General features: G+C 35.4%; 4 protein-coding genes across 5 annotated transcripts; 2 read left to right on the top strand and 2 right to left on the bottom strand.

Moving 5' to 3' along the window:
• The first annotated feature begins 3,015 nt into the window (after window positions 1-3,015).
• LOC145627183 (L10-interacting MYB domain-containing protein-like) lies at window positions 3,016-7,421 on the top strand. Of its 2 annotated transcripts, XM_081679577.1 has the most exons (4): window positions 3,016-3,171; window positions 5,009-5,209; window positions 6,128-6,454; window positions 6,558-7,421. In XM_081679577.1, exons 3-4 carry the CDS (start codon window positions 6,128-6,130, stop codon window positions 7,212-7,214), a joined length of 984 nt encoding a protein of 327 aa, XP_081535703.1. In that variant the 5' UTR covers window positions 3,016-3,171; window positions 5,009-5,209; the 3' UTR covers window positions 7,215-7,421. The 2 variants fall into 2 exon arrangements, with proteins under 2 accessions (XP_081535703.1, XP_081535702.1); XM_081679576.1 differs by lacking the exon at window positions 5,009-5,209 and having other exon boundaries at window positions 3,024-3,171; window positions 6,558-7,420.
• Window positions 7,422-8,014: 593 nt separating this feature from the next.
• On the bottom strand, window positions 8,015-11,268 carry LOC145627182 (putative diphthine methyl ester synthase). Its single transcript, XM_081679575.1, has 7 exons — window positions 11,107-11,268; window positions 10,814-11,003; window positions 10,575-10,699; window positions 10,210-10,439; window positions 8,937-8,976; window positions 8,748-8,839; window positions 8,015-8,569 (listed from the first exon to the last, which is right to left on the bottom strand). The coding sequence occupies exons 2-7, from the start codon at window positions 10,961-10,963 to the stop codon at window positions 8,382-8,384; spliced, it is 825 nt and encodes a 274-aa protein (XP_081535701.1). The 5' UTR covers window positions 10,964-11,003; window positions 11,107-11,268; the 3' UTR covers window positions 8,015-8,381.
• A 3,141-nt stretch (window positions 11,269-14,409) lies between these two features.
• Window positions 14,410-21,019, top strand: LOC145627181 (uncharacterized). Its single transcript, XM_081679574.1, has 7 exons — window positions 14,410-14,732; window positions 15,610-15,693; window positions 16,469-16,606; window positions 17,370-17,435; window positions 17,711-17,878; window positions 18,941-19,264; window positions 20,562-21,019. Exons 1-7 carry the CDS (start codon window positions 14,460-14,462, stop codon window positions 20,664-20,666), a joined length of 1,158 nt encoding a protein of 385 aa, XP_081535700.1. The 5' UTR covers window positions 14,410-14,459; the 3' UTR covers window positions 20,667-21,019.
• Window positions 21,020-21,169: 150 nt separating this feature from the next.
• Window positions 21,170-24,133, bottom strand: LOC145628080 (uncharacterized). The gene is made up of 2 exons (XM_081680406.1): window positions 24,119-24,133; window positions 21,170-23,369 (listed from the first exon to the last, which is right to left on the bottom strand). The coding sequence occupies exons 1-2, from the start codon at window positions 24,131-24,133 to the stop codon at window positions 21,231-21,233; spliced, it is 2,154 nt and encodes a 717-aa protein (XP_081536532.1). The 3' UTR covers window positions 21,170-21,230.
• Window positions 24,134-24,167: the final 34 nt, after the last annotated feature.

Below are 24,167 nucleotides of genomic sequence, written 5' to 3'. Positions count from 1 at the left end.
CTGTTTGCTGGCGCCAATTTCCCCCAATACCGAGCCAGAAATATGCGTTCTAATTTTGACCGGTTTTTCGTATTGTTTGCTCGATCCTACTTCCTGATTGAATTTTTTCTCACTTTTCTGAAACCCATATGTGTTCTACATATGGACATAGCCCTCTGGGAATTCATGCTCTATCTACCCGATTGAACGCTCCGAGCAACAAAGGGTACATCTGAGAGGTTGAATTCACCAAACCATGGAAGTGAGTTTTTTTCTAAAAACTCGCGGTGTCCTATCCACACGCGTTAACCCTTCACGGTTAGGCTTCTACGCGGTGCATCTGGACAATTAACCATGGACCCTATTTGACTAAACCATATCCCGAACTTTAGAGAACTAGAGCCATGGTTAGGTTGCGAACTCATTGCATCATATTGTGCCTACTTGACTAATTGTGCATTATTTGTTGTGCATATATATTCTCGAGAACTAGATTTTGCTGCTTCTGGCAGTTTGAATCCTTCTGGGAGCTTCATGTAAATGTCATTATCCAGTGGGCCATATAAATAAGCTGTGACTACATCCATCAAACGTAAGTCAAGTCCTTCTCTTATTGTCAGACTAATAAAAAATCTAAAAGTAGTTGCATCCACCACAAGAGAATATGTCTCCTCATAATCAATACCAGGTCTTTGTGAGAATCCTTGTGTAACTAAGCGTGCCTTATATCTTACAACTTCACCCTTTTCATTTCTCTTTCGCACAAAGACCCATTTATATCCCACTGGCTTTACACCTTCAGGTGTACGGACTACAGGTCCGAATACTTCTGTTTTTCCATGAGATTTTAATTCTGCTTCAATTGCTTCTTTCCATTTTGGCCAATCATTTCTTTGTCTACATTCTTCAATGGATTTTGGTTCATGATCCTCATTATTATCTATAACATCTAATGCTACATTGCATGCAAAAACATCATCGACGTCGATTTGATTTCGGTTCCATGTAATTCCAGACATGATATAATTTGTTGAAATTTCTTTATTATCAGGTACCTGAATTTCTTCTTGTATCATATCTAAAGTCTCTTCTGGAGATCCTTCGGAAATTGTTTCTTCAATTTGACCATCATCAATCAATGCTCCTTTTCTTTTCCAAGGATTCTTATCTTTGGAACTTATTGGTCTTCCACGTTTCTGACGTGGTTTAGACTCATTAGCAAATTTATTTTGTCCTTCCGGGACATCTATTTTAAATGGAGCATTTACAGCTGGAATATGTGACTTGGTCACTCTTTTTGGGTCAGCAAACGAGTCTGGCAATTGATTCGCTAAACTTTGTAAATGAATTATCTTTTGAACTTCCAGTTCACATTGTTTAGTTCGAGGATAAAGATAGGATAATGATAATCCATTCCATTTAATTTCCTTTTCCAGCTCTCTCTTTTCTCCCCCTAATGTTGGGAAAAGTGACTCGTTAAAATGACAATCTGCAAAACGAGCCGTAAATAAATCCCCTGTTATAGGTTTAAGATATTTAATTATTGACGGGGATCAAACCCAACATAAATCCCCAACTTCCTTTGAGGACCCATCTTAGAGCGTTGTGGTGGAGCTATTAGAACATAAACCGCACATCCAAAAATTCTTAGATGGGAAATATTTGGTTCCTGACCATAAACCAATTGTAATGGGGAGAACTTGTGATAACTTGTTAGCCTAATGCGAATTAGTGCTTCTGCATGTAATATAGCATGTCCCCAAGCAGAAATTGGGAGACCAAAAGAAAGTTGCTAAGTTTAGATACTCAACTTCTTTTGATAAAAAATGTGGGTCCCTTGTCAATATTCTAATATATTTTGTAATTTATTTAAGTTTTTACCTTTTTTCACATTTTTTAATCTTATAATATTTGATATTAAAAAAGAAATGGATTTGGTGGGCCATAAATTGAAAGTAATATTTGTATACTTTAAAGAGTCTCATTATTGGAAAATTAGACTTTACATAAGTTGCTAAATTGAGAAGTGGGTATAGTATCACCATTGGAGGTAAAAGACAACTCATTTTGTATTCAATACCTAAATGAGTTTCACCATTGGAGGTGGTCGTAATCTCAACTTTGGAGTATTTATTTATTAATCCAAACTTTATATCCCTTTCGCCAAAAACACTCCCAACTAATCATCCAACCTAATATTACAGGGTTCAAGACACGTGTCAACATATAATTGGAGTAAAATAAATAAATAAAAGAAAAAAAAAACCAACACAACCACCTACGCCCAGCGCCCAGCCACCAACGGCCAACCCAACCATCTTCAACCTAAGCGTCACCCGCTGCCCTTCTCCTCTTCCGCGGCGCTGCTTAACCACCCTCCCCTTTCCCTTTAGCCGTTCACTTGACATATGCGTACCTCACGATCAATCGCAGCGACCGGCTCCCTAGGTCTCAATAACGCGACCCCTCTAGATTTATTGCCAACTAACCGTTCAATTGACATGATTTTCAACAGATTACTCAACTTCCTTTTGGTTTAGTAAGTGCTCCTTAATCGATGTTTGCTTCGCGATAAATTCTGTTAAGCAATTCTCTCTCTAAAGCAACTCCAATGGTTGGGAAAAGGGACTAGCTTGCAAATATTAAAAAGCTTAAGCTAGTAGCTACACCATTGTTTCACATCTTGTTGATTAGCTTTGGCAAGCAAATTAGCTTTGTAGAGCTAATTAGCTTGGCAAATATTTATTAGATTAAAATTATTATTAATTTAAAAATAAATTAATTTACAATTAGCTTAACCATTGGAGCAACACATAGCTTGAATTGTTGTAGCTTAAGAAGATGATTTAATTAGAGCGGGTGGAGCGGATTACAGTTGCTCAATAATCTTAGAGTTTCGTTTAGCTTCCTTCTTGAACACCGTAAGTTAAACTTTTGACTCGCGTCCAATGGTTGGTTACTGCAAAATATTAAAATATTGTAAATGACAATTATAACCCCCGAGATAAACAAAATCCGTTTCTCAACAAGATCAACTTGTATTTACTCTTCTTTTTCCTACCTTCGTAAAACAAAGTATCAGTTTTCCCTCCTTCCTAATCTAATAAGAAGATCAGACCCCAATTCGCCGCCGTTCGTCGGAGCTTCTGTCGGAGGTTGAAAGCGCAAGTTTCTGTCGGAGTTTTCCTTCAGGTATATATTTCAGTTGTTCATTGGTATGTTTTCAAAAATTAAGATTTTATTTGCAGAATTAATTGTGATTATATATTAAAAAAAAAATTACACACTTGTTTAACTACTTTTTTTATTATTTAGAAATTTTATGCATTTCTCTTGTTCAAATACCATTTATCTCAATTAATTTCATCTGCATTTGTTTGATCAATATATTTCTGGTGTAATTTTGGAAAGAGGGATTATCTTTGCTCACTTTACCGTATTTTTGAATTTAGGTCAATTGATATTCATAAAAGTGATTACGTTTAGTTTATAAATAATTTTACGGTTTGTTTGGTATGCCGTAATAAACGAAAAATATAAATTTCAATGTCCATGGTTATGAAATTTCAATGTAAATTGTGTTAAGTTTCCACTGCTATTAGTTGTACATGAATGTGTTGTTGCATTGGTTGTTTTTATTGTTTCCTAAATCAATATAAAATTTCGCCGGAATTTTATCATGATTGTCAATATTGCATTGGTAATATAATGAGACAGGCATTATGTAAAGGGTATAATGCATAATAATATGAATGGTGGAATTTGTTTACTAATTATTTTCAATTCTACTTTGAGTTTTAGTACAAAAACGATCGTGTCATGGAAATGTAGTTAATATTCAGCATATATCTTTTGTTTATACGCATGGTATGTATGCTCCTAAGACAGTGAAGCTAGAGTGCTTGTATGAGTTACCTTATCCTAGTCTGCAAGCCTTAGACTTCATGTTTGTTTGTGTAATATATTGATTTAGTGTGTTTATTAGATGTGGTATATCTTGATTTTCTTAGTTGCCAATCTGGATGTCTTTTGGCAAATGATGTTTCAGTATTTTGATCAATACATGATTGAGGAAGTCTGTTCTAGATTGCAACTTATAAGTTTGAGGAATGGATGTCTGGATCAGGATTAATCAACCATCTAAAGTATGATTAGCAGTCAAAAGTCGTTGAGAACGATTGTTTGAAATATGAAGGTATAAAATAGTCCAGCCGTTGAGAAATTTATGTTTTTTCATTGGAAATTTGAGTGATTCCTTTCTGTACATCTAATATTCAACAGCTACTTAGGATGTACTTGGCTAGTGACCGTAATGTCATTATCCCTCTCAACCAATTGCCATTATAAAATATAATTTTTCATTGTTGCGTGATATAGGCACTTTTCCGTCCATCAATTAAAGGTATATGGGTTTAAGCCTGATCATGCACAATCAAAATATTGTACCCCTGAGAAGGCCAACTGAATTCCCTCTTTTTGTTTAGGGTGGACTAGCAGCAAAGTAATTACTGCACTCTATAGCTGTTGAATAGCAGAGTTTTGCAAACTTATTTAGTGATTTTACATAGTCCACAACAGGATATAAAAAACTATGGTTGAAAAGGTTTGGTGAGTTTTCCAGTAATACCTTTTGGTTCACGCCTTATTCTAGCGGATCTTATGGGGAGGGAGTGGTTCTTGTTAGCCACTTACCGTGTCCATCTGAATAGCATCATGGTTGACTTTAGTACAGGTTCTAAAAGTAGAAATAGAATGTGTATGAGATAATGGATGGAGAGAGGAAAAAACAAGCGCAAGAAGTGCTGTGAAAGAGGGAGAATTGTTGATGTGATGGACAGAGAAAATGACATAATAACTTTCAACTCGTGTCTTAAGCTGGAAGGAAAGGAGGATTTTTCTTTCTGGAGCATCTAAATGTTGTAAGATTTTTGTTTCTTTGAAGGGAATAGTTGTTACCTGTTTTCTACTACCCAGGAGGGAGAATGAGCTAGATATATGAAATGCTGATATAATTTTTTGTGGAAAGCAGGTCATAGATGGAAGAAAGAAAGCTTGAACCCATCCATAAAAGTTGTTTCTCAGGCTCACAATGATGCTTGTATCTCCATCGGCCACCTACAAATGATACATTAATAGAAAGAACTTTTTCTTAGAACTATCCAGTACTACTGTGTATTACAACTTTGCAAGTGCTTTTGACCTTCTCCAAATCAGTCTTAAAATATTAAAGGTATAGGTATTTTTATATAAATAAGCATATTGCATGGCTTACAGTAAATGAAATAAAAGCTGTATTTCTTGTGAACAAGCTTTGATTACCTGATCTGAATCGACTGAATGTTGTGTAAGCATAGGCTGTCTTCTACACAAGATCTTTCCTGGTTGTTTGCCTGTGGAGCCATAGCAAATGTCTGATAAAAAACTAGGAACCACATTTGTATGATCTTCAGCTTACACCTCTATGCTGGAGTCAATCACATCCATGTCAAAGGTTATCTAGTTAGCAGGTTCTTTTTAATGAAAATCATTATCGACGCCTTCTCTGATTACTGTTCACGGGTCCGTACACTCGTGCAATAGGGTCACTATCTTACAAGTTATCCACTTTATAGTTGAAGTCAATGTTTTAATGCTTTGAGTTACTCTTTCTTAAATTGTCACTTGTATAACATAAAAGAATATAAAAAGCATGGCACACTATAACTGTTATTGTGCACCAGATACACGAATGTGCAGGGCACATATCAGTTCCCATTTAATTTGTAACTTCTACTGGTCTTGGTACGGTATTACTCATAGTAGTGTTCTTTTTGTGGACTCTTTGGCAGAGCTTTCACAGACACTTAAAGTTTTTGACCATTGGAAATGATATGCTCCTATATCAGTTAAGCTGCATATTTTGGGATGTGTGTTGACCCTTTGAAGGTTTTGAGCATAGATCAATTCATGTGCAGTTATGGCTTTGCTGCAATTATATACTTCAATAGTTAGACATACAAGTCCAAGATAATCTTTTCTATATATTTTTATGTTTGTAGAGGATCATTGTTATATTCTAGGTGATTTTTTGTCATCAGTAGTTTACATTGAGCAGCTCTCCCTTAAGCACAAGGTATTAGCTTACAAAGGTGGTGATGTGAACTTGCAGATGGACAGGGAAGTGTCAGAACGTCAAGTAAAAGAACGTTCGAGGACAAGGTGGACAGCTGCCCTTGATAAAATCTTTGCAGACTTGGTTGTGGAGCAGATACAATTGGGAAATAGGCCAAATAACGTTTTTGACAAGAAGGCGTGGGGCTACATACGTGATGAATTTAATAAGCGAACGGCTCTAAACTTCAATAACAACCAATTGAGAAAACACCTAGATGTTCTTCGTGCTCGGTATAACCAGGTTAAGTCTGCTTTAGTTCAAAATGATCTCATCATGGAAGATTCATGCTGTGGTGGATTTGATTTATGGGAAGGCATAGAGGTATATCCTCCCTAGTTGTTTCTGCGTTCTTTCTCATCTTTGAGGTTGCTATTTCCATTGTTGTTGAATCGGCAGTAATCTGCTTATGCTACTGGACTTTCAGGTTAATCCTAAACCAGAGCCAGCTAAAATCAGGGACTGCCCCATTTATGAGCAATTGTGCACTATATTCGCTGACAATGGTGCTGATGGGAGATATGCCCAGTCAAGCCATTATGAAGAAGTGGAGCATAAATCTAGTGCTAATAATGCTAATCCTCTAGGCTCAACCTGTGGTATAAAAATTGAGCCACCAACTCCTGAAGCTCCGTTGTTAATGAAATCCATGGATGTCAATACTACTTCCTTTTTGAAGGGAGGTAAGACTGATTGTGAGAAAAAGAGAAAGCATACATCGGATGTGGATCAAAATGATCAACAACGTAGGAACCATAAGATACTTGATTCTATGGCAGAAGCAATGCTAGGTATGATTGACTCCTTTAAGCTGAGGACAATTACAAAGACGGAAAGTAAGGAGAGGTTTTCTATCACAAATTGCATCAAGGCATTGGATGAAATTGAAAACATGGGAGAGTCGTTATACTTTGCGGCTTTGGATCTGTTTGATGACCCTAACATCAGAGAAACCTTCATATCTCTTAAAGGTGTTGACAGAAGATTGAGTTGGTTACAGGTGAAGTGCAGTACTATTAATTGCTTTGAAGTACAAGGGCAAACCAGAGATCATTTTTGGACACATTCGGTACAGATAAACTAATATTGGAGTGAATTTGTTTGTAAGTATCAAGACAAACTAGGGGTAATTCAATGGAAGTAGATAAAGTGATAACAAACATATGTACTATTTTACTGCATCAGCATTACTAAATGAATGGAGTAATGTAAATAGTGCACCTCATTCTTGCACCATGCTATTGTTTCAATAAGGTTAATTAAGGTTGCGTAGAGAAAGTAGAAATATTATGTCGATAATAATGTGATTAATGTCCATGTTTAGCTCAGGAAAACATTTCATGCAGCTCATTACTGCTGATGGTGCTGATTAGTGATCATCATCACAAGTCACAACCATGCATCCCCAGTTGACAATGTATCAATCTTTGCTATAGGTTGTCATACTATTTGTTGACTAAAGTGTCCTCTAGCTCTAAGCTGAATAGCTGATGGTAATTCTTATGAACCTATAGCAAAGATGACATTCTACTGCAAGATTTGTTGCATATGGCAGATTAGCAACAATGTGAGTGCAGTTATAAACGTTTATTAGGTCTATGAAACTCTTCTCGTTTTTTCTAAGCATGTTCCAAGATAGTCTTTCCATTTAATTTCATCACATCAGATACATTTTCTGGCTGATTCCTGAAAGGCAGAGACAGAAGTTATGGTTATATAGGAACTAGGATCAAAGTTTGGATGTAAACACAAGTATGTCTTGTTTTTCTTCGCGAATCTTTCGGAAAAGATAGATTTAGAGCCCCTTGTGTTCTTATAGGGTTTCTTAAAATTGTTTCTCTGGATGAGGGGAAAAAAAAAAAAAAAAAAAAAAAAAACACGAGATTCAAAATCTAAAATATCTGCTGAATTCATCAGCACGCTGCATTTGACAAATAATGTTACTTTACAAGAGAGAGAAAAAAACTAGCAATGACTATTGCAGCACGCTACAATTGACTAATGTTTAACAAAATTGTTACAATTAAACAAGCTAGTAAAAAACGTAAGTATAACAAAATTATGGCTTGGTGCCACTCAATCGTCCGCCGATGGTTTAAGAAGATTCTCAACCCTCAAAGGAAAACTATGGGCTATGGAGCATCATTTAGCAACATACAGTGCTGCTAGGAGTTTGTAGGACCTTTGACATGTCAACAAAACAGTACTGGGTTCTTTAATCCCCATTGAAGATGAATATTCGAATACTCTTTTATTCGTTGACTGCGTAAAATTGCAACATTTCTGCCTCCACGGGGTGAGTTTCGCCAACAATGACAAGGCAATGCAGTGGATCTCCAAAATCAACAGTTTGCAGTTTCTTCATTGTACCCGCAACAATGATTTGATCCTCACTTCCTAACCGGGCAAAACCCACACAAAGAGTGTCTTCACTGTAAGCTGCAATCCACATGATATACACTCAATCGCAGGTCATCAAAGTAGTAAAATTACATACTAACAAAATAAAATGTTCCAGTTAAGAATAAAACATCAGTTAAGAATAAACATAAAAAAGAATATATTCTTCTGAAGCACAACAAAGGGGTAGATAATCGTGTGAGGAGAAACAACCTACCTGATTGACCACACTTCTGCTCAACCTCAAGGAGCTGTTCTATTGCAGTTCCAATGGACATGAACCTTGGAGGTTCATAAATCTTTTTTCCCCTGAAAGTAGTTGTAAGTACTGGCATGTTATAATGCAAGTTTAAGAAAGCAACAAATAAAAAGACAAGATTACATTCAATTGAAACCAGATGTTAACCTGCAGAGAGATTCCAGTGAGGGTTCCTTCACTTTTATATCTGCAATTAACAGAAGACAACTATCTCAGGCGTGAATGCAGTAGATCCAAAGAGACGTATATATGGTCTATATATCAGGTATAGATCCAAGAACATGGCCTGAAGATTATTAATCTAAAGATACAATCATGGTTAAATAGTGTCCATATATAGAACATGGACTCCGGCACAGGGAGAAGTTATGCTAAATGCCTTTATGATACTTAGTAATAATCAATCTAACCATAATAATTGACAATAATTTTATTAGAAAGACATTAAAGGGGGTGCTGCCGGCTTAAAAAGTATGAGCCGGGGACAAGAACAAGCCTCAACTTTAAAGGGGAAGCAAAAAATACAAGTAATAATAATGCTTTCAAGCTATAGGGCGATCTTTTACACAACATCAAATTAAGTTGAACAATGCTCCAAATGTGTCTGGCCCTAATAACACAAAAAATATGTCACTAAGGCTCAACATTTCAACACAAGCATTTGTGTAGGGTTCTTAACAAGTCGACATACAAAGGAGCAACTTACATACACATCAAAAGGAGCAACTACATACACATCAAAAGGAGCAACTACATGCACACCTAAAGGAGAAAATTACATACAAAGTCTCCTAAAGACCAATGCCCAAGGGACAAATACAACAAACCGGAGTTATACAGATTAGTAATCACAAGGAGAAGCCACAAGTTGAATAAATCCACGGTGTTTGTGCAACTCTTTCTTGGTTCAATAGAGGGTCAAGGTCCATCTATACACCTATAATAATCACTTAGCAGCCTTATTCGTTCAATGCTCCCCCATAACCATAGAAGGTCAGGCTCATAGGACCACATACATATTGACACGATGGACTATATGGTTAAAGCATTTTTACTGTGACATGAGACACTTGAACAGCATTCATGACGCTAGAAGCCATTATTAACCACTCTTGTATTCTACATCACACGCAAAACCAAAAATCCATTGCAAGCTATGGCTTTGGACCCACTATGTTTCTAGAAATACAAGAGTGCTAGAAATGTAGAATATGGATCAACAACATATGCACTATGCATGGAGCAGATGGTCTGGTAAAAAAAAATTCATGAATAGAAACACAATTCCAATTCACAGTACATTATTCCAAAGTTCAACATACAATTCATAATTGCAATAAGAACAGCAACTCCAAGGGCAAGGGAAGTTCAAGGTTGAACAATGACAAGCTTAAGCGAAAGGGAAGAGTGAAAACCACACCTAACAAACACAGAGTATGCAGACCAAGATCACGGTTTCTTTTAATCTTTTCATAGAAGCTATCAGGTCTCCATGTCTCGGTAAAGAAAGGAATTGAAATTGTCTCTCCATAACGATACAATTGCAATCCACATACTCCAATGGCATTCATCACTGATGCATTGTGCACCACCTTGACCTCAACTCCAATTTCCTTTGCCCGAACAACAAGGTCCGTGTGCGTAGTTGCTCTACATTCCAAATATGATTTAGACAATAGCAATAATCACATATATACATACCCAAAAGCAAATACAACCATCACAATACTTTAAAAGACCAATGCCATTATTCATAGTAGTAGTTAAAACAAGTAACATACACACCCAAAAGGATCCCCAACAACAAGGAAAGCAACATCAGAATCACGAGCTTGCGAAAGCATAGAATCCGCCTTTTCCTCCACCATTTCTCTATCAGCCACAATCACAGGTTTCCCATACAATTTTTCCTACAAAAACCAACTCCAAATTACAAATTACAAATTACAAAATTTAAATACTTAATGAAGGGTTTTAAGAAATACCCACAAAATTAAACTGAAATTTAAAGGGGTTATTCTTACCAAATTAGAGAGACCATCAGAAGAAATACCAAAAGAAAGGAGTGAAGTATAAGCTTCAATGTAAACATTTTCACATTTCTTGACAGCTTCTAAACCTCTCAATGTTATGTCTTTCTCATCTCCCAACCCCAATCCTATAATGTATAGCATCTTTACTTTGCTCTATTAAAAAATCTTAACACTGCAAAATCTGGAAAAATGCAGGTCGAATAATTCAGGGTTTAATTAAAAATTTGAAATTTGTTCGAAAGAGTTAAGCAAGGGAAGAGATTGAAAAAACCCAGTTGATTTACCTGAGAGCAGAATTCGAATTCTGGGAATTATCAATCACAAGGCTTTAGTTTGAATGTGATTGCTGCTGATCTGGGTTCTAAGATTTTGCGGCTAGTAGTTTGTAAGAATAGGCCGAGCCACCGAGGAGAAACACTACTGGGAACTTAAAGTCCAAAACTAAATACGAAGTACCTCCTTGCTTTCTCAACAAACACTCAATAATTTTTTTGGAAAAATATATTTTAATAATCTTAATTATTACTGTTTTATTTTTAATAAGTTTATTTTTTAATAATACTAAGGTGTTGTTTGATTCACCTTAATTTTTACTGAACTAAACTTAATTTTACTGAATTGAACTTAATTTTACTAAACTGAAATTATTTTTACTAAACTTAAATTATTTTTACTGAACTGAAATTATTTTTACTGATTTTCTATTATAATTCTTCTTTAAGAAAACTGAATTTTACTGAACTGAACTTATTTTTACTGAACTGAAATTATTTTTACTGAACTGAAATTAATTTTATTGAACTAAACTTATTTTTACTGAACTGAAATTATTTTTACTTAATATTATTTTTTTAAGGTGAAAAGAACCGGGCCTAAGTGCCTTTTCTCATACGTTTATTTTCAGTTCAGTTCAGCTATGTTCAGTTCAATTCAGTTCAGCTCCTAATTTCCTTCTCTTATAAAATTTTCATTTCAGTTCAATTCAGCTCAGCTCAGATCATTTCAGTTCAGTCTATCAGAACATGCCCTAACTATACCATAACTTTGCCAAATCTCCAATAGACCCAACCGGTCAACATCAAGTTGTAATAGGTAACTAATACATGTGTCAGCACGTGATTGGTCTATAATTCAAAAAAAAAAAATACTCCATCCATTTTTAAATACTTGCTCCATTTCTCTATGCATGGAGTTTTAGGAAAAATTGGAGAAAATAATAAAATATAGAGGTAGTAGACTAGTAGGGTAGGTAGAAGAATAAAAAATTGTAAAAAGAAAAAGTAGTGGAGAAAATTGAAAGAGAGAAAACATGAAATTAATAAAATATGATTAAAGGTGGGTACACTAAGGGCCTGTTCTCATTGACTGAACTCAGCTGAACTGAACTAAATTGAACTTAACTAAACTGAATTGAGCTGAACTGAACTGAACTGAGCTGAGCTAAGCTGAACTGAACTGAACTGAAATGAATATTTTATAAGAGAAGGAAATTAGGAGCTGAGCTGAACTGAACTGAACTTAGCTGAGCTGAGCTGAACTTAACTGAACTGAACTGAATTTCAACGTAAGAGAACAGACCCTAAGTGAGAGAAATTAATTAAATATTGTTAAAAAGAATTCTAAATTAGGAAATGGAGCAAGTACTTCCTCCGTTTCTTTTTAGTTGACAAGTTTCTTTAGTCACATTTGCGAATGCACTTATTCAATCATTGATATCTTTAATTATTGATAAGTAACAATTACGAATAGTTGATATTTTGAAATTATATAAAGTGACGAATCTAACAAGATCCCTTATGAATATATTTTTCATTACGTATAAAGCACAAAACACGGTCAAAGGAAGGTGTGTGAATAATGCTAAAGTCAAAACATGTCAACTAAATAAAAATGTAGGTAGTATTTAAAAACGGCCGGAAAAAGAAAGTAGAGCATGTATTTAAAAATGGAAGGAGTAAAAAAGTAAAATAAAACTAAAAACCCTAACAGCCACCACCTCCTCCCTTCCAACCACCGCAAAACGCCACGCCCAACCCCAATCTCGTCGGAAACAATCGATCGTCCCATCCCAACCCCAAAAACACCCTAACCGGCCTAAACCCACCCCCAAACCACCCATCCTTCCTCGAAAACAACAGCAACCACCGTTATGGGGGCAACCAAAGCAGCGGCAGCCACCACAATGGGGCAACTATAGCAGCAGCCGCCACTGCAATGGCGCAACCTAAGCAACGGCAGCCACAAGCGATTCCAGCGATAGCTGCAACCCCTACTAATGATTTCATTGTGTTTGCAATTGAGACCCCAGTTCGCACCAAATTCGCAACAGTTTCAGCCTCAATTCGCACTAATTTGCACAACAACCACCGTAAATTAAAACCCATAATTGTTCCGGCCATTTTCGGGGGGCTAGGGAGGTGGCCGGTGGTTTTCGGTTGGCTGTGGGTGGCTGAAATTTTCATGGTGGGGTTGACTGGGATAAGGTTCTTTTTTAAAAAATTTTATTTTTTATACTATTAGGCCAATCATGTGCTGACATGTGACATTTAAAAAAAAAAAAGTTTACCATTTCAACAGGTAATCGATTTTTAGGTCTATTGGAGGCAAAGTTAGGTCATTGTTAGGATTATTAAAAAATAAACCTCATTTGGGATTATTAGAAGTAAATCAGTAATAGTTGGGATTATTAAAAGTAAATCGGCAACAATTAGGGTTATTAAAGTGTATTTCCTAAATAATGTTTGTTCAACATAAATTATTTTTATGGTATACTCTCTCAATTTTTAAATATCTATTTTTCAGTTTCGGTCCTTTTTGAATAATACCGTGAAAAAAAACAAACAAGAAATATATTATGGGACAGAAGAAGTATTTCTTAAATGCCGTAAAAAACACAAAAAGGAACTATTTTATGGGACAGATGAAGTATTTTATTAATTTCTGATTCTCTCTCCACCAATTCTCTCAAATACTTTTTTTTTTTTTTTTGTACAATTTTTCATTCTTCTACCTACTGCACTACTTCTATATTAAAACTCCGCATATGGAGAAATTGAGCAAGTATTTAAAAACATAGGAAGCAGAAAACAAAGAAATTTGGTGGTTGAATATAATTACAAGTAAATTGTATTATGATTAAAAAATTAATTTAAAGGTAAAATCACTAAAACAGTTATGGCTTTACCTTTAAAACTGCTAATGTTTTACCCTTGAAACCAGTTGTTAACAATATACCCTTTTATGTCAAAATAAGAATGATGAAATGCGAGAATGGGGGATAACTCGCGTGTTAAGACAATTAAATCTTCTCTCCCGTTTCTATGATATGGTGGATCGATTAACGCTTTCACAATATTGTACTTTCTCGGTTTATTTTATTTAATTTGCATCAATTTGACCGGCACATTTGTCGAGACGCAACTTTGACCCTTAATATTTTAATTGTCTATTAGTAAAAATTGTAACAAAATTATATTATGAAAGTAAACATTATAACTAATCTAATGATATATTATACATTTATACGTATTATAATAATATTTATAGAGGTGAAAAAATTAAGTCATGGTATAAAAGATTAAGGCTAAGGGGATTTGAACTGTTGAAGAGCTTTAGCAGACCAAAGAAAATACAGAAAATGGCGGCAGCTTCACTTAGTCATTTCTTCAAACACCTTTCCTGCACAGTGCGCCTACAATTTCCAAGACGCTCACACCGTCTTCTTCATCGTCCCTTACCTTCCCACTTCTCTGAACACACCTCTTCATCCACGAAGCTCAACCTCAATCATCAATGGCGGCCCTGTTCTTTCTCTGCTGCTGCTTCTCTCTCTTCTTCTCCAACGACCTCCAAGGATTCCAGTGCACCCCTTTATCATTCTGTCCTCATAAAATGCCGTAAAGATGTCGTTGTAAGTTGCTTTATGCATTAATTTACATTTTAGAAAGTGGGGTTCCATTAGAAGTTGAGACAACATTTGAATTTATATGGGTTTTGATTGGTAAATGACTAAATGTTGGAGGAGAATTATTTCTGAAGAATTTAGTCCGTATCACTGAAAGATTGTCACTTGGGATTTTGTTGTTAAGCTTGTTTGATATATTTATGCGTTAATTGTGGTCTAAACCGTTGGAATTGTGGTTTATTGAGGAATGAATTGGTGAATTTTGTCTGAAAATCAGTCCATCTATTACCAAAGAAAGATACTTCAATGTCGAATTTTGCGCCACTGAATGATTATTTTGGGAATATGCTGCACGAATTATCTTCAGTTTGTATGATAAATTTGTGTTTAGTATGTGTAACTGTGTATGTAATGATTGATAAGTTAAAAGGATGAATTCAACATAACAATTGATTGTTATAAAATTATTTGAAAAAGGGGAATTCTCTTTTGGGAGAATTATATGCCTGGTTTTGGGTATTGATTTTGGATTACTTAGACATGATTGGTATGGATATATACAAAATTACAAAGTAAAAGTATATTGAGTATTAGAATAATATTCAATTATACAAACAGAAGCTGACTTGAGGGTAGCTAGTTTTGAGTGGTTTAACCATTTCTATGATGGGGTGTGTGGATTTGGCTACTGGGTGGTTTTACTTGTAGGATCCTGTTGGAGAACTATCTAGTCTCAATAGTAGAATTGTAGCAAATCGGGAACAAATTTAGTAAAATTTTACAAGTTGGATAGATGAGTGTTATGTATTAATGCAAAAGTTGCCCAGAGATGGTCGGTTATATTTTTCAAAAAGTTGTTGAACCTTTTGTTGTTGATATTTAGGACTCATTTACGGAAGCTCTTATGAGCTTCGGTGCAAATTCTGTCAGTATGGATGAGCATGATGACTACGAGGACTCCGATGAGGTAAATTGAATATAAACCTTGACATGAGTAATTATTTTTCCTTATGTCTCATTCACCATGCTTTCCTTTGACTATTTTCATTGTGGTTCCACTATGAACTATGATACCCTATATACATAATGTTGTTACACATTAGTCTCATAATTGATTTACGCTATTCCTTACACATTGTTTAAGTGCTGATAGCATTGTAGTGAATGGTTCCATTGAAGTATGGAAGAGCTAAACTAATATTTTCAGTTGAATATTGATTACAAATTGATTTTGATAAGAGAAGGAAAACTTTAAACTTGTTAATGGCTCTGGCTCTGACTTTGACCTGAAAAACAAGACAAGAACCAAAGTCAGTTTCTAGCTTTATACCGTCTGATTATCTTGTTTGGAGGAAACTTCCAGATTTTATCAAGAATAAGTTTCCTTGTGGATCGTCCAGGTAAATGTTTGAATTTTTTTATTTTTTGATTTTTGATACAATCATGCGGTCATGCCTTACTCTCATATCAGTCGTATGTTGCTAAATTGATGCTCAATTGAAGGGAAGTTTTCCTCATTTGCTATAGACATGCAAGCACCCATATGATATAAAAAGCAAATGCATTGATGATGGTGAACTGGTGATGTTATCTATTCACTACTCTTACTACCCCCTTACCAGATTTACTTGGTCTGTTGCTTATATTTCCAATTCTAAGATACACTTTGCTATGGATGTCACTCAAAGATGACGGGATATTGAAATTTCCGATTTGATGCCTTGCTACAAACTTCCATGCAGGTCAGCATTTGTTCAATATTCAGTGGATGTGGAGATGTGACTTCATCCATATCATATGCTGCTGATTCCATTGGCATAGAAATGCCAGACTTTGAACTCCTAAAATATGATCCCTATGACTGGATAAAAAGAACTCAGGTTAAAATGCTCACTTCCTTGTCCACTGCATTTTAAATTTTTATATTCCGCTGTTCCTATCGTATCATGTTTTCATTTTGTCAGAAATTATTTATGTACTCTTTTATTAATTATTATGACAGTGAATTTGACAGTGAGATCTCAATGGTAATACCATACTGCACCACATTATTTTCCCAGTGCATCAAGATTCTAATGGTTATACAGCTTATACCTATACAATGTTATACTTCGTATAAGTTGTTGACTTTCTGTTTAGTGTTTGTTCAGAATCATCACTTTCAAGTGATCTTTTTACAAAGAAATTGACATTTGTTATTATTCAAAGTAATGTCAATTTCTTTGTAAAAAGATCACTTGAAAGTGATGATTCTTTTAACTAAAATGGAATCCTGAATAGGCGTGAAATCAAATAGCAAGGGAATTAGACATGGCATTCCTAGAAACATCTTTTTGGTAAAAGATTGTTAAATCAAATGTATCAATTCGCGTGGAAATGAGAAATGCATATAGTCTTTGAACTAGATTCTGACAATATTCATTTCAGAAAAGAAAAACTTCTCCCTAAAAATATTTGAAGCACCTAGAATCCATTCAGGATTTTGATTGCTACAGCCTGCATGTCTGCATATGTGAAATATGATTAGTAGATTGACCTGAGAGAAGTGCTAAATGCTGTTTTGCTGATTTGTTTGATTTTTCCTTTCCTTTGTGAATAGTTTTTCTTAGTTCCTGATGTAGATCTTCATTACGTTTTATGCAGGAATCATTTGATCCATTGGAAATAACCAAGGGCCTCTGGATTGTGCCCGAGTGGAAAACTGCTCCAGTATGTTCATTGTTGTCTTTGTTTTCTTATTGGAAATAATCAGCTGTTTGCTTGGTTTTTAAAATTAAAGTGGCCTTGTTTTTGTAATCAGATGGTCAATTACTAAAGGCTTCTCTGCCTTTCTCAAAATAAACAAATAAAATAGTTGTCACTTGTCATCTGCCAGCTTTTCTTCCCACATATATTCTATATAGATAAATTTAGAAGCTTATAAGGATATAGTGCTTAGTTCTGCTGTCATTTATCTTTATTGGAAGTTATCTTCCTTGATGCAGGATGCCCGAGCAACAAATATAATTGTAAATCCTGGTTTAGCTTTTGGAACTGGAGAGCATGCTACAACCAAGATGTGTCTACTGTTGCTACACCAAACTATAAAAGGAGGTGAACACTTCCTGGACTACGGCACAGGGTCTGGAATTCTCTCCATTGCGGCACTGAAGGTATAAAGCATCGACTCAAGAGAAAAAATTTATTGTTTGAAACCCGTTTGTATAGGACCTCTATCTTCATTCTGTAAAAAGATATACTCCATTTCAATATAATTGAGCCGTATTCCTTTATTAAAAATGTTACTCACTCCGTGTTTTTTTAGGTGTTACACTTACCAAATCCGGCCGTGTTTTAATAAGTGTTACACTTCCATTTTTGGCAAAAAGCTACATTAAAATATTATATCTCTCTCCATTCATGATCCCCACCCAAATCCACTACTACTTTTTTTTTTTTATTATTATTTTATCCCTCCTCTCACATTTATTACTTTTCAATAAACTATTAACTCCACTATCTTTCTTTTACAATTTTTTAATACTCCAATTACCCCACTTACCTCTTATTTTATTTAAGTCAATTAAATTGCCTAAAACTATGTGCCGGTCAAACTGTAACACTTAAAAAAACACGGAGGGAGTATAATAATTTCACCATTTCCTTTTTTGGTAGGTATATTATGACAAAAATTATGGACTTTCAAATTTCCCTTTAATGACCCCACTCCCATCTCTCTCCTCATCCTTAGTAAGGGTAGTGTTGTCCTTTTAACATTCATTTCCCCCTTTCTTGCTGCTAAATGGTCTATGTAGTTGAAGATCTTATTCCTTTGTTCAAAACTTTCAAAAACTATTGTAGGGTAATCTTCACTGAAATACGTCTTAATGCATAGGAGTTAATCCATTCTCACAAGAAACTGCATTTACACAATTTTAAAAGAGAAGACGAATACTTGATCCGAGAGAAGAGCATAGTAATTAGAGAGGGAAAGGGCATTAAAAAAATGGACCTTCTATTTGACTCTTATCTTGAGCTACTTGTAGATTGTCTCTCAGTATCTTGCTTACAAACAAGCTTGACATTGAATTTTTGGGAAGGGCTAGTGCTGAGTGATATTCTTAAAATTATTAGTGTAGAAATTGTAAATGTATGATCGACTTATTGTTGATATTGATTTTGTTGATTCATAATGTCTATAGCTCTGAACAATGTCTTTCTGTTGTTGATTGCAGTTGGGGGGTACTTTGTCAGTAGGAGTTGATATTGACCCTCAAGCAATAACAGCTGCTCGTCAGAATGCTGAACTGAACAATATAGAACCTGAGCAATTGAAGTTGTGTCTAGTTCCCTCAGAAGACAGTGCTTCTTTGGTGGATGAAAAGGTGCATGAAGATCTCTGTGCTAAGGGATTGCCTGTAGATCAAATAGACACGTATAAATATGACATAGTCATTGCAAATATATTGTTAAATCCACTGCTGGCATTGGCAGATGAGATTGTTTCACATGCTACAGTAGGAGCAACTGTTGGTCTCTCTGGTATAATACATGAACAGGTAACTTACCAACTTACCAATCTCAAGCCTTTTGAACTTACTGCGGAGAACATAAATGGAGTTTATTGTTTTTCCTTTCCCATCTTTGGTTTAATTTGTGGTAGACTAGAAGAAGATGCTGCTAGATATCTGTTACTCCACATATCTTTGTCCTTGAGACTATAGCAGTATTAAAATTGTGACCCAGTGTTGTGCCAGATGGTCAAATCTGCAATGTTTAGCAGGGAAAATAAAAGGTCTACTAAACACATAAAGAACGATATCAGTAGTGAAGTACTGGTTAAGATCAAGGTTTTGTGTTTTTGTAAAAGTGTGATGAACCAACAATGAGAGACAATTTGTTGACTCAGAAAAGAAGGGGACAGCTATTCACTAGGAGACAAATGCAATTAACATTCCACTAGGAGAGGAGGCAACATGAAATAGAAGACCTGAGATACTCCAATATAATGGGGCCAAAATACATTAATGTTAGGATTATGGTAGTGCTTGAGTATATAAGAGAATAGGGTAGCAGTAGGAAGTTAGGCAGAAATTGAGTGATATTTTGAATGTGAGATTAGTAGCCTCAAGCTACCATTGAGAGTTATAGCCTAAAGTTATATTTATCTTTGTAACCTTTTGCTAGTTTCAATTAAAAAGACTCAAGCTTTCTTGTTAATCTTACAATCAAATTATAATATTTACAGCAGCTAACCTAGTCTTAGTAGTCTATAACAAAAAGGCCAAGTTTACCTCTCATTAACGCTTTGTTAGGATAGCAAAGAAGGAAGGAATGGAAGGGGAGGGAAAAAGGAGGAATGGAAGGGAAAAGAAAGGGAGAGGGGAGGTGAGCTCCATTTTCCCTCCAAATCTCTCCAAATTTGGAGGGATTATGCTTATTAAAGAGAGAGGGAAAATGGACCCCTCCCTCTCCTTCCCCCAGTCCTTTACCCAAACAAGAGAATTTGTCCCCCCCCCCCTCCTTTCTCTTCTCTTCTCTTCTCTTCTTTTCCTTCCATTTCTTTCTATCCAAACAAAGTGTAAAGGTTAAACAAAAGTTAAATAACTATGTTAAAAATGCTTCTAATTACAAACATGGCCCACTGCCAGTTAAATTATAGCCATTATAATTTAAGAGTTAATGGCAGCAGCCAGCAAGTAATAATTACTTGAGAAAAATTTGATAATTGATTTGTTTGTAATTATTTAAATGATTTCAGTGCAGTTTTCCTGTGAATGGCTACAAACCAGTTGTAAAAGAGCATTTTGGAGATCTTTAAAAGTTACAACTTCTGGTTTGCTGAATTTGATGCAGGTTCCATCAGTCATACAGCGATACTCTCCGTTCTTGGAAGACATTTCAGTCTCAGAAATGGAAGATTGGGCTTGCATACAGGGAAGAAAGAAGGCTGGGATTTGATTGCAGAATGTAGCCGCTAAAAATATGAATAGAAGTGAAAGATTGGTTGTAGCAAGAGTTTTGCAACGAGGAAGAAACCATTACAAGAGCAGTGATTCTGTATGTTTCATTGAGATATAATGAAGCGTTGCATGTTATATGGCAGGGATTATAATTCTAAGTTTTGACACCCATAACTGAAGGAGGTATTAGTGAGAACTAACTCTTGTTTTTTGTAGTCAGGCAGTGTTATTAATTACTCTAGAATTCTTATGTATATTAGGTAAACTCAAAATGTAATATTTGTTTGAGAGGAAAAAAAAACCTCTACTTGTAACTTGTTTAACAATAATACAAGCTTGTAAGTTAACCTATGCATGTTTGTCGTTCACAGGGATAGTTGGCTATCAATCATTAGATTATGGTTACGGCCAAGCAATTCATGGTTTCCTGCAATTGTTAAAGCTTCAAATTCAAAACATTACTCAATACACTGCAACAATGTCATATAAATAGTACTATGCTCTGCCTTTAAGAGCTTCTAGATATCACAACTCAAAATTAGAGTAATACATAAAGCAACTGCTAAGTGCTACATAAAAGCAAGCAGATATAAGTACCTGCTGTGCTTAACATCCAAAAGATGCAACTTAGACAAAATTTATTGTTCGATCCAGAAGAAACATCTTGGCCACCACTTACATTGTCTGTAATGGTGCACGGAGGAGCTTGAGTTGATCCACATAGACCTAAATTGTCCTCAAAACTTGAGTTCGGAAAACTTTGAAACTGCACACTTACAGGTATTTCCCCCTGTAAATGATTATGTGCCACACTAAATTTCGAAAGAAATGTGAGACTATTAAGTGATGAAGGTATTGATCCATGCAAATCATTGAAGGACAAATCCAATACTTCAAGGCTCTGCAAACCTGATAGTGTATCAGGGATATTTCCGGTGATGTCATTCCCGCTCAAATCTAACACATGGAGTTGTTTTAACCTTCCGATCACTAACGGTATAGTACCATTAAACCTGTTGTTGCTCAAATATATGGATGGTGGAAAACCAGAAATTTTATTGTACTGCAACCCGCTAGGACTATGGTCCCTTTTTACATATAATGGAATAGTGTTGAATGTAAAAGGATTGGATGAGATGTCACTTGAAGAGATCAAGCTTTTTAGCTGCATCAAGGTCTTCGGAATTTCGCCTGAGAGAGAATTATTTGATAAATCCAGGTAAAACAAATGCTCCAGTTTTTCAATCCATAATGGCAAATTGCCACTTAAGCGGTTCCATGACAAATCAAGCACTTCTAACTTTCCACAATTCAGCAACCAAGTAGGAATCTCACCATGCAGAGCTGAATTTCCAAGTGCCATAACCTTCAAGTTATCAAATCCAGACAAATTTGTTGGAATTTCTTCACCATGAAAGTTCCTCGAAAGAATAAGAATCGAAAGATTATTGCAAAGTTGCAGGGTGTTTAAAGCTCCTGACAAGTTCACCAAGCTGATGTTTGACAAAGAAAGGATTGCAAGAGATGAAAGATTTCTGAAACCACAAGGTAGTTCACCAGTTAACTCGTTCTTAGAAAGTCCTAATATTTTCAGCTTATTACAGCTTGAAAGTAATGTTGGTATGGTACCATTGAGATTATTTGATGCAAGATGAAGCTCATTGAGATTTGTTAGTCCAGTGAAATCAAGGTTAATATTGCCTTCGAAAGAATTGTTTTTCAGATCAAGCACCTGAAGCATGGAGCATTGAGACAAGCTTGCAGGCAATAACCCAGTGAAAGAATTTGAATGTGCAACTAATTGCTCCAGTTTTGTAAGGTTATGCAGAACATCAGGAAAAGGGCCTGAAAAACGGTTGTTTGAAATCATTAAGGTTCTAAGGTTAGAGAGCTGACCAACTGCCTCACTTACCTTGCCAGATAAATTATTAGCAGAGATTGAGAGCTGTTCCAATGAAGTTATGGTATAGATAAAGCTCGGAAGATCACCATTTAGTAAGTTGTAATCAGCATGCAACTGCTGAAGCGATGTGCAGTTCTCCAAGCTGTCAAGCACGCCAGTAAAATAATTCATTGATATGTCAATTACCCTGATTTTGCTTGAACTGCAAATATGGGGATTAATTTGTTCGGTAAACAAATTATTGCTAACATTAAACACAACCATGTTATCGAAGAGGATCCCAAAATCAAGAGCTGGTCCATTGAAAAGATTGCTGGAAATGTTTAGTGATTGTATATTTCTCAAACCAGAAAATGCCACCAGAGGTGATCCTGAGAGCTTGTTCTGACTAATATCAAGAAAAACCAGATGCTGCAAATAGGAAAACTCGATAGGCAATTCACCTTCTAGGTGATTTCCAGAAAGATCAAGAACCTCCAGCCCGTCCAATTGACCAATGGAGTGCGATATTGCTCCTCTAAGACCCTTATTCCGCAAAATCAACTTACTCACTCTACCTGCAGCTGGTGCATTATTGTCAGTTTTACAGGTTACACCATCCCACTTACAGCAATTAAGGGTGTCAGCCCAAGCTAAAATTAATTTCTCATTTGTGTAATTACTGAATAGTTGCTTCGGCGCGACAAAATCGTTATGATCACATGCCTCAAATCTAGGAACAGAACAGGCAAACCAAACCAAGAAAACCCATATCAGAAATGTTGTAAGAGAACTCATTATCACTATTAATCGGAGAATCTGCAACAAAATATCAGAGAGATCAAAGCTATGAACACTTGTTCAGCAACCTAATCAAGAATTCATGCACTGAATTACACATGAGATCTAAAGAACACTAGCAGATAAAGAACTCTGCTGGGTCAACACTGACAGTGAGAGGTGAAAACTAGGGAAAAGAAAGCAATTTGAAGCAACTAGTTTCAATCAAAATCATCAAATATATGCTTGAACAACACAGCTCGAAGGCCAAAGCTCACAATTCCACTTTAAAGGAAAATGAAATTTAAGATGTGATTAGCCAAAGTGCAAAATGTTATAATTCAATACAATATGATAAGAACTTCCCAATCAAAAAAAAAAAAAAATAAGACAGAAGGGAAATTCATACACTATGAAGGCATGAAGAAAGCGATTTTTTGGGTAACTAGCACATTTTACTTTGACCATTAAGTATGAAGATATCAAGAGAAGATCCCAGTCTAAATACAGCTCAATGTTATATAAACAATAGGTTAATTCCCCATATGAAGATTAATCTTTAATCATCAGGAAGATTACTCAATGAAAACCCCAAACTATCTACAACTTGCATTATTTTTTAATCTCCTTATCTTAATTTAGTAAAATTCAACTTGAATTTGAAAACCAAGCAACTTGCTAACTTGCTATTAATGAATGCTTCATAAATACTAAAACAAAACAGATCTTAAAATGTAGCCGACTTTAAGTTGTGTAAAATTTATACATTTCTAAACACAGCAAAAGACTGTAGAAAACCCCATTTGACTAAATTTAAAATGTTTTAGCAACTTTATA

This window comes from Chenopodium album, chromosome 4, assembly GCF_948465745.1.
Source record: "Chenopodium album chromosome 4, dcCheAlbu1.1, whole genome shotgun sequence".
Classification (NCBI taxonomy): domain Eukaryota; kingdom Viridiplantae; phylum Streptophyta; class Magnoliopsida; order Caryophyllales; family Amaranthaceae; genus Chenopodium; species Chenopodium album.
The sequence above is the reverse complement of the archived record's forward strand: the minus strand, read 5'-3'. Positions and strand labels throughout refer to the sequence as shown.